At 21.7% G+C, this 11,154-nt stretch overlaps 1 protein-coding gene across 1 annotated transcript; it reads left to right on the top strand.

The window, feature by feature from the left end:
- The first annotated feature begins 1,053 nt into the window (after positions 1-1,053).
- Positions 1,054-2,581, top strand: LOC129612873 (transmembrane emp24 domain-containing protein B). Its single transcript, XM_055526679.1, has 4 exons — positions 1,054-1,437; positions 1,544-1,807; positions 1,877-2,044; positions 2,175-2,581. Exons 1-4 carry the CDS (start codon positions 1,138-1,140, stop codon positions 2,238-2,240), a joined length of 798 nt encoding a protein of 265 aa, XP_055382654.1. The 5' UTR covers positions 1,054-1,137; the 3' UTR covers positions 2,241-2,581.
- Positions 2,582-11,154: the final 8,573 nt, after the last annotated feature.

Raw genomic sequence — 11,154 nt, 5'->3', positions numbered from 1 at the left:
GTAAACTAAAAAGTGAAGTTTTCCCAATCATATACAATTCTAAATTTTAGAGGACTTCAAGTTGATATTAGAATACTTTTTGCCTTTCAGAGACTTAACATATTTCTGTTCTGTGAAACGAAGAAAATGAAAATACAAAAAAAAAAACTTTAAAATATTTTGTATTAGTAAATTTTTATAGTAAATTTGTATTAATTTTAACATTTTAAAAACTACCTAAAACGTTGTCAATTAAAAACAATTCAAACGTTGTCAAATAGCGTTGTAGTCTGTTTACCGTTTTTACAATTAGTAAATCTTATTAAATTACTTCTACTACTCAATGCTAGGAAGCGCTGTATACCTAAACTATACTTTTTAAAATATAGCAATTTCACTATAAATTTTACATATTGGAATGGAATATGTATAAAAAATTAAATTTGAAATGGGGTAGGTATCGACTAGCTTGTAAAAATGAAAAATAAATTATAATATTGAAAAGTATTAGATAAGTAACTAAAATTATTAAATAACTCCAAACAATAAAAGAGAAATTACTAGACTACAAAACTACAAAAGTATTAAAAAATTTAAACTACAAAATTTTATCATAGTTCCAGCATGATTTTCGGAATAACTCGGATATTCCGAAATTTTCAATTAAATGTGTACTTACAAACTAAATTTTGGACCGTAATAATTTGAAGACCTAAATTGGTATTACCGTTCTTATTTTGTAACTCGTTAGCATAAATAATTTTAATTTTAAAAAATTTAAAAAATTCAAAATCGATCTTCCAAAAATATAGACCCCGAATGCAATTCCAAATTAAAACTGCAACAGGAAATTAATCAATATTTTAATTTTTTTAAGGATAATTTTCTTATTTACTACTAACTTGTAAAATCTACTATAATTGATTGCAATTCGAAATCACTAGTTTCATCATTTGACGTTTATTCAAATTGTTGAATTTTCATTTGTTGTTGTTGGTGTTTTTATAGTAGAAAAAATAATTTTATTTTGTTTTTAATATTTGACCAATCATAATTTTATTTGTCAACGTCTAATCTCGTTCAACTGGTAGAACTATCAAAACAGACATTAAGAAAGTTTAGTGTGAGAGAAAGTGTCATGTTAAAAATTCTATCAACATGACTTCGTGGCATAGAAATATTTTTTATTTTTTTGCGCTAATTTTTAATTTAATTCATTTAATAAAATCACAACAATTTCAACAGCAGGGGCAAGGAATGCATGCTCCAATACAACAGCATCAACCAGATTTTGCATATCAACAGATTCAACAACCTGTACAGGGTGAAGCTCATAGACCATGGTATGAAAGTTTACCAGCTGTAGCAATGGATTATAAAGTTCATATTGATGCCGGAAAAGAAGATTGTTATTTTCAATATGTTCAACCGGGTGCAACATTTTATGTTGCATTCAGTGTAAGTAAATAAATAAATTTTGTTAATTTGAAAAAAAAAAAAAAAAACTCAAAAATTATAAAAATTTAGATTTAAAAATGATAATGAAAAAACAATTATTTTTTAGGTTGTACGAGGTGGTGATGGTATGGCTGGTTTTGCTGTTCGTAATCCAGCTGGACAAATAGTTAAACCATATCAATGGCAACCATCTGCTGATTATACAGATCAAACATCTCCTGGTGGTTATTATTCTGTTTGCATAGATAATCAATTTTCTCGTTTTGCTGGAAAATTAATTAATATTTATATTACTGTTGTTAAATATGATGCATGGGATAAATATGCAAAAGAAATTGAAGAATTACAATTGAATATGCAAAATTTTACTGTAAGAAAATTTTTTTTTTTAATAGAAATTTTTAATATTTTTAAAATGTCATAATTTTAATTATTTTAGCAAGTAATTGGTACAGTAGAAAGAAATATTAATGATATGTTAACATATCAATCGCACAGTAAAAGTCGTGAGGCTAGAGATTATGCTCTTCTAATTGATAATAATTCATACGTACAAAAATTCTCGTTAGCTCAAATTTTTATCATATTAATTACATGTTCTGTTCAAGTAAGTTATTTATAGAACAAACAAACAAACAAGAAAAACAAATACAACTTATAGTCAATTAACAAATGTTCTGTAATCTAATCTTAATCTTAATATTTTTATATCTCATTTCTTTTTTTTTATTTTTTAGGTACTATTTGTTAGAAAACTTTTCGATGTTAAAACAGGTTCCAGTGGTTCGAGAAGTAGAATTTAGAATTATTTAATAAAATATATATATATATATTTTTTTACATTATCTGGACAACAGTGTTAATAACAAATCGGTTAAGAAAAAAAAAAAATAGAACGGAAAATATTAATAAATTGTATTCATTCCTCTATTAAAACTCATTCCTATTTTTAATTCATATTCAGAGTAGATCGTACTTAAAATAAAGATTGTTTAAAATATTTTTGTATACTAAAAATATATATGTATATAGGTATATATTTTTATAAAATAAAAAAATTTATTTTTATATCGTCTCTGTAAGATAAAACAAAAAAAGAAAAAAACAGAAGTTTAAATTAAAATTTTTCTACCAAAACTATGTAATAAATTAATTCTGTCTTTTATTTACTTAGATTTTTTTTTTTATTTCTATTTTAAAATTGCATTATTTCATTGTTACTTATTAAATTGCACTATTAATTGCTTTAATTATGATAATTACTTTGTTGAACTAAAATTGGAAATTGTCTAGATTTTTAAAAACAAATTTTGTAATCTGAAACTGCTATGCAATAAATATTATTTTTGTACTTTTAGTTTAAGATTCCATAAGTTTCAATTTATTTTTTAATACTAATATACTTGCTATTTAAAAACATAATGATCACAATATCTTACTATTTTATGCTTGCATTTAATTAAGTAGTTTGTGTTTAGTGAATTAATTGAAAAATTTTTCGGGATTTTAGAATTTTTTAATGAATTTGGAAACTGATCTAACAAAATAACAGATTAGAAAATATGTAAGAATATTTTACTAATTAGAATATGCTACTTTCACATGAAAACGTGTTAGCTATGATAAATTCAAATTTCCTCATTTAAATTCCTCGTCAAATATTCCTATATTAAATTTTTTTATAAAAATTACTAATTAAATTAGAGTTTTTTTGTTTTATCGCGAAAAATTCATGTGGGCTCCTAACAATACATAATAAAAATAAAAACATAGCTATGTATATAATACAATAATTGCTAACAATTATGTGGGGGGACATGAACCAGTTTAATCTTTGAATCTATTGAAAAGAACTTTAATTTGGAACTTTTTTTTTTCAAATTTTACAAATATTACTTTCAAAATTTTTTTAAGAATAAAATTATTTTTATTTTCTATTATTATTTTTTAATTATTTTCATATTCTCTTGGATTTTAACATGAAATTTTCATTAATTCTCGTACTTAAATTATGTAAATTAAAAAAAGTAAATCTTGATATTATTTTACCATACCGGTTTTATTAAAATTGCCAACAAAATATAATATATGTACATTATATGTCATATTCATTATTCTATGTATGTATATATATTTAAATATGAGTTTGTAGAGCATGCCAACATGAAGTACCTATATAATATTATTATGAAAATGCATTACATTTATGTTCTTACGTATAATTATGTATGTACAAACATTTAATACTTGATTGCATACACATGTAACAAATGCAATTTCAATTGCATTTTGTATTTATGTAGTCATGTTTTGTTTTAGATTTCTTGATGACGGTAAGTGTAATGTAATGCATTTATGTACAATTATCACATATACATTTACGTTATGGTTTCTTAAACTTGAAAACTTTTGGTATTTTTAAGTGTTTTAGTCAGCATTTTAAAAATATTATGAAGAAAAAGGAAAAAGGAAAAATTCTAAATATTTAATTGCTCTCTTTAAAATATTTTTTTTCTGTAAAGCAAAGAGAAAATTTAAAATTTGAATTACAGGAGGTTTGGAGTAATTTGTTGTTTAATCAACATCACTTTGTGTTTTACAGTATAATCTAGATTGTAAGCAATTCATAAATAATAATAGCTCAAATTTATTAAAAGCTAAACCTTTAAGTACTCCATATAAATGGAAATTAATATTTTTTTTTAAATTTTGTATTCTAAATTATCGAGTTTCCCAATAATGCTCGTTAATTTATATTTTAAATGAGTAGGTACATTCAAAAATAGCATTTCTTAACCGTATGAGCATGTAAGATTTAAATAGTATTTAATGCATTCACTGCCTATGTCATGGGTCAACCAAAATTTTTTATTTTATATGAAAGCTAACTGCTAACTTTATCTCATCTAACTAAATATTCATAAAGCATTATTTTTCGAGGAATTCTTGATTTAATAAAATTATTCGATTGTTTTTTTTTTTTAAAAAAGTCGTGTGCCAAAATGAAATAATAAAGTGAGTTCGAGAAGTCATTCCGAAATTATGTTTAATGTAATCGCAAAATTTTTGCTATGATGGCTGAGATGAGTAAGGCTTGCTACTACGAGATAACTCGAAAATGGCAGTGAATTCATTGACATCAAACTTTTTAATAATTTTCTAGAGGAAACTGTTCGATATAATCATATAGTCTGTAAAACACCCTGTCTATACATATACATACATACATAAAAGAGATATTTTTTTTAACAATTTTTTAAAAGCAACTGAGCTTAAAGGTTTTATAGAAAATCAAAAATTTACATACCTACATAATTTTACATTTTCACCTTTTATGAGGAGAAATTTTAATGTAAGCTATAAAAATCCACTTAACAAACAAAGGAAAGTAAATATATACATACATACATATGTATGCATTACAAATTCAGCAAACCAAACCAAAAAAAAATATAAAGAAAAAGCATAGCACGATCACCTGTAAAATCAATAAGACAATGCAATAAAAGTAATTATGCATGTATTAAGTAAGTACATATAACAGTATTAAGCTCTCAGTTTTAAAATAAAAAGAATGTAATGTTAAAAATCTTTGCTCATCTTCTTTATGTTGAGTTTAGTGTTTCTCTCAATTTTCTCTTTTTATACTTTCATTTTCTCCATTTTTAAATGAAAAATTTATGCACAAATGCATTTTTGATATTATAAATAAATGCACAAATAAATAATGTAATCAAACTGAGACACATACATACTTGACATATGTATATGTACGTGAGGTGAGGAGAACGAATATAAAGTCACAATAAAAATATCAAATAATTTTTTACTCATTATGAGTTTTATGGAATTTTCATCGAATATTTATAGATATTGCACATAAATGTAGATATGTAACTTATGGGAGAAAAATTAAGTAGAGTTACAAGATAGTGAATAAAATATTTTTATTATAAGTTAGTAGTTTTACCTACTAAAAAATATTTTTATAATCAAGAAAATAACACTTCCCGTTTGTTGTTGATAAGTGCGATTTCTCGCAAAAAGGGTTCGACTTAATGTAAAAATAGAATCACAGCGGAAAACGAAAATGGTGAATTCATTCCGTTGTTAAACAGAACAATAGTAACAGCGTTTTGCGTATAATGTTACACACACATGTAAACAGATGATGTCAGAAATAAAGTAGGATGTTAGAGTATTTTATCACCATCGGTTGAATTCGGTTCTCTCTGTCCAGTGGACACTCCAATTTTTAATATGTGTACTTTATATGAATTTTGACATTTCGCCTTGGAAAATCGACCTTTCTCTATTTTACGAATATTTAGCTATAAGCTTATTTATTTGAAAAGACATTGAAAAATGACGGACAATGATAAGACGTCAATGTCAAATAAAAGACTCTCTCTTATCTCATTCGATTTTTTTTAAAACAAAATTCTTATTTCTGTATAATTTAAGAAAAAGTGCTAAAAATTTTTTCCAAAGAAAAAAAACGTACGAGTACTTTATTTTTAAACAAATACGAAAACTATAGTTCACTTTAAGAAATATTTTCTCTCATTCTCTTATATTTTCTCTTATTCTAAGCCTTTAAAATTTTATCACTTTCTAAATTTGTCAACATTCCCGGTCATTCACATTCGTCATAACATTTCTAGTTATTTTGATCTAGCATAACATTCCTATTCATTCTGACCTGTCAATCCTCGTATCTTAAGCCTATCACAATGATATTTGTATCGTAACACTCTGTACAATATTGTGACAAAAAAAAAATTAATATATTCAACAGGTAAATATGTGAGGAATAAGTATATGTCGATAGAGTACAGGTAAAATAATAAGAAGAATAAAAACAAAAATAATATGAATACAGGCACACATACAATCAAATTACTTGATACGGTTGATTATCTCTTTATAGAAATAAACTTTTCGATTTTTTCAATTTAAAAAGTTGAATTTTGTTGTTGTTTTTGTTACCTTTATTTTATTTGAAAACCATACAGTAAAAATTTAATATTTTTGTCTCATTATACTCAGTCAGTAATCCTATAGTTCCTCTAGCGGACAGTTCGCGATTTTAATAAATAAAAAAAAAAAATTATCGATATTTTTTTTTTTTATAATATTAACGGATTAAGAAAGGAAAAAAAAAATAATTTTTTTTTCTCAAACTTTTTTTTGGAAAATAAATTTTTTTTATACAAAGAACGAAAAAATTTTAAACTGTTATACAAGGTTCAATTTACAATTTTTTTTTTGATATTTTAAAATTAAATTAATAAAATTTAATTTTATAATTAAAATTTTAATATAAAAAAATTTTTTTGTGAAATTTAACAACAATTGAATTTTATGAAAACAAAAAAAAAAAATTTATTTTATTTGTTATTTTTTTGTATATACATATGTATGTATAACAGTTAGTTAAAATATTATAGTAATACTGTAAGTGCATAAGTACATAACATAATGCATATGTAGATTTATATGTTCTCTCTCATATTACATACAGGCTTTTTTTAACATACAGACGTAAATATTTTGTATAAATAAATAATTATTTTTTTTTTTGTTTTCGTACTTCTTATATATATTTGCATTGTGATGCAGTGAATGTGCATTTAATATGAATTTTATATACAATTTTTGTAATATAATAAGTAGTTGTTTAATAATTTTAACTTATTCCATTCTGTAATATGTTAAAATTATTAAACAATATGTTTATGATATTTCAAAATAAATAAAATAATAATATAATAAAATAAAAAAATAATAATTTTATATTTTTTAATTTGATTTTTTTTTATAATTATAATTAATTAATTAGTTTTATTTTAATTTATTCTTATTAAATTAATAATATTGTGAGTTCCATGGTAAAAAAACAAATTACTTAATTATTATAAAGAAAAAAAATATATTAAATAATTATTATTAATAATTAATTTTTTAATTGGTTTTATTAATAAAATTTGTTTTTGATTAAATTATTAAAATATTCTTAGCCTATAATGTGTTATAACATGCTATTATAAAATTTTTATAATAATAAAATTATAATTATCATAAATATAACAGAATATAAACTTAAATACTGGAGTATAATACGTGCCAAAAATTTAATATAAAAAAATTATTTTAAATTAAGAGCATAGAAATTTTTTCAAAATCAGTTCGTGAAATTTAATTTTTAAAAATTATTTAATTAATTTTATAAATTAAATTCATAATAATATAATTTTCAATAAAATAATTGTTTAAAATAAATTAATAAAGAATAATAATTATAAAAATTTTAATTAGATTTTGAATATTAATTTAATATATATTTAAAAAATTTTATTTTTCTAAGAAAAAATTAATATTTTTTTAAAAAAAAATTTTAAATATAATTAATTTTAATTTAGATATAAAATAATTAACTTAATTATGTATATTTAATAAATTTGTGTTTAATCCTGTACAAGTGTAATTCTTATTGAATAATTCAAAATTAAAAAAATTTTTAAATTTATGGCAAAAACAAATTTAGAACAAAAAAATAAAGTACTATAAATACTATAAATGGCTAAATAAAAAGTACTAAATAAAAAAAATAATAATTTTTAAAATATTTAATAAATAAAAATAAAGTAGCAATGCAATTAAATTAAATTTCGGTAAAAAAAAAATTTATTTTCTTAATAATTTGGAATTTCTTTTAATAAATCGTTCGTAACAACGAGGATTTCCGATAATTCGATTTTAACTTTGGCCTTAAAATAAAGTATATTCGATAAAATCCAAAATGTACTATTTTGAAACATATTCGAAAATTACTTTTTTGCTTAAAATTCTAAAGGGATTTTTAAGTTTTTTTATATAGCTACAACGAAAATTACAAATTAGAAGAAGAGCAAGAATTGAAAAATGTTAGATATCGAAAATTTACTGGAGTATGCTACATAAATATGCAAAAGTAAATTATTCAATTTTTGCAGATTTGTAAGTCTATGCAAGTGAAAAGACTTTTAAGATTTAATTTAGAGCTTTCAGTGTATATCAGAATTATTGAATTATTCCCATTTTGTCTAATCGAATTTTAATTCATAAAAAATTTTATTAAAAATTTTATTTTCTTTTATTATTTAATTTTTTTTTTACGTAATTACACTAATTGTGTTTAAAAATCAATATCGTCATTTTATAAATTTTCTCTAAATTTTAAAAAAAAATTAATTTCAGTTTAAAAATTTCTTAATTAATTGTTTTATATTAAAAAATTTATTTGGTATATTGTGAACAAAAATTGATAATAAATTATAATTGAATATTTAACAAAAAAAAAAAAATTCTAAAAATTATTAAGAATTCTTTATTTTTAAATTAATTTACTTTATAGTTTATTTCTGAACAATAAGAGTTAATTAATTAAGAAATTTCATTATAATATTAATTTAATAATTTTCGCACCCATAAAATAATACTATCATAATAGTAAAATATGGAAAGACTGAGAATATAATTAGCTTAGAATGTATTCCACATTCTCGATATGTACAAATTTTGAGATGAGCATTCTCTCTACATAAATCTGAATTAAAAAATCTCAGAGTATAAATTTTTTATTATAGCAGTACGTAGCAGTGTTTGCTCTCAAGGAACGATATTCAAATGTCAAAAATGACATGTAAATGTCAGAAGAGTTATAAAAGCAGATACGAGTAAAATACAAAAAAAATAATTAAAGCATACTGATTGCATTAATCAAAAAGTTACTAATAATTTATTAATTCAATTTTTAGGCAGAAAATATAAATTAGTGATGTAGTTTTAATAAATAGAGAAGATAACAATGAACGAAATATTGATGAATTTTAAAATTATTAAAAATTTATTTAATTATTTAATAAATTATTAAGAATTTAATTTCAAATAATTTGAGCAAAATCCCATATTCATTTAAAATAACAAGTAATTAATAACGAAATTCTCTTCAATTTTAAATATTTTCAAATAATATATAAAATTTATAATATATAAAATATTATTAATGAAACACTTAAAAAAGAAAGAAAATACGGAAAAAAATGCATAATAAATTAAGGTCAAATGAAAATGAAAAATAATTGTTTTTTTTATGCATTTGGAAAAATGCGAAAACAAAAACAAAAATAAAATTGCAACAGCTTAATAATTAACACACATATTATCTGTGGTGATCAAACAGAACTGTTTAAATCATAATTGGTTCAGTTTGGTGTATATCACAGATGGGATTCACTGAAACAGAATTGAGCTATTATTTGAACCGAATTTTAAAATTTTTATATAGAAATTGTTATACTCCAGAAGTAATTTCAGGTGCATATAAGAGATATTATTAGAATTTTTTGAAAAATTTTAATTAAAATGCTTATCAACTTTTATTAACAGTATTTTAAATTTTTTAAATTAAACCTATAATTTTTCGAAATTATATTGGCCTGTCATTATTGTTTCTATCATTTAATTATGATAGTGAAATTATCATTCATTTTTGATGTTTTATATGGAATTAAATTTATAATTTTATATGGAAAAATAAAATGTCGCAGTTGTTTATCATTCACTAATATTTTCGTTGGCGAAAGGTAGTGAATTTCTTTTGTTTTGGTCCTTCACTCATTTTAACTCTCTGTATCTCCTTTTTGCGACAATGATGACAGAGGGACCATAGTACTTTTATATATTTACACTTTAATTTCATCATCATATAGAATTTGTTTTCATCGTACCAAAAATTCATAAGATTTTAAATTTCTGTTCAGAGACCTCAATTATAGTATAACAAATTTTTTATTTTGTGTCATATCGATTTAAACAGTTTTTCGTTATTACCACAGATGTATACACCGCAATTTGGAGTATTTTTTTTTTTAACAAAATCCACATATTATTATCTATTTTTTTTTTAATTGCCATTTTAAAATTTTTTTTGTTGCAAATATTTTGTATTATTTTTTTTTTCTGTATGAATTTGCAAAAATATTTTTGTAATATTCATGCTTTCGGAAAACTCACAAGTTAATTTACGCTTATTTTTTACTTTAGTGCAATATTTTATGTATACACATATGGATATACACTAACTGTATAAATCATATATGAAATATTGAGTGTTATACAAATGTACATAGGTATATTATAACTCTTTAATTTTACATGATGAATTTTAGTTTTTTTTTTGTTATAAATTTCATTTTCAATAACCATTTCGCTTATATTTTATATCACATATATACTATGTACATATATTATAATGGTGTAAACGTATAACAAAAATATATAATTTTATATAACCAAAATAATGTTGTAATAAAGTTTATGTAATAAGCATTTTCGTGAAAGAGATATAAAAACAATATTCGCTTATGTTTGTATGTATTTGAGCAAGCATTTTGTAATTTGTTCTGCAAAGTGTTTTTTTTTCTATTTATTATGCTTTTTGTTTTTGGTATACTATAATCAAAATAGTTCAACATTTCAGATTTAACTCAAGTTATAATATTGTTATTTAATTTTTGTTCTGGTTCATTGTCCATTCAGAGTACATAATGAGTGATCAACAATAACTCTCAATTATATATTTTATATGTATGTATGTGTATGAACATTATATAAATATTTCGATTATACACTATATAGTATAACGATTATCTATGAAAGTAAGTCTGGTTATTT

Source organism: Condylostylus longicornis, unplaced genomic scaffold, assembly GCF_029603195.1.
Source record: "Condylostylus longicornis isolate FDR11 unplaced genomic scaffold, ASM2960319v2 ptg000077l, whole genome shotgun sequence".
Classification (NCBI taxonomy): Eukaryota; Metazoa; Arthropoda; class Insecta; order Diptera; family Dolichopodidae; genus Condylostylus; species Condylostylus longicornis.
Note: the sequence above shows the minus strand (reverse complement) of the source record. Positions and strands in the feature narration are given on the sequence as shown.

Coding starts and splice junctions, on each gene's coding strand:
- LOC129612873 (XM_055526679.1), top strand. CDS start 1,138: ATGACTTCGTGGCATAGAAATATTTTTTATTTTTTTGCGCTAATTTTT. Junction 1,438..1,543: donor CATTTTATGTTGCATTCAGT/GTAAGTAAATAA, acceptor ATTATTTTTTAG/GTTGTACGAGGTGGTGATGG. Junction 2,045..2,174: donor TAATTACATGTTCTGTTCAA/GTAAGTTATTTA, acceptor TTTATTTTTTAG/GTACTATTTGTTAGAAAACT.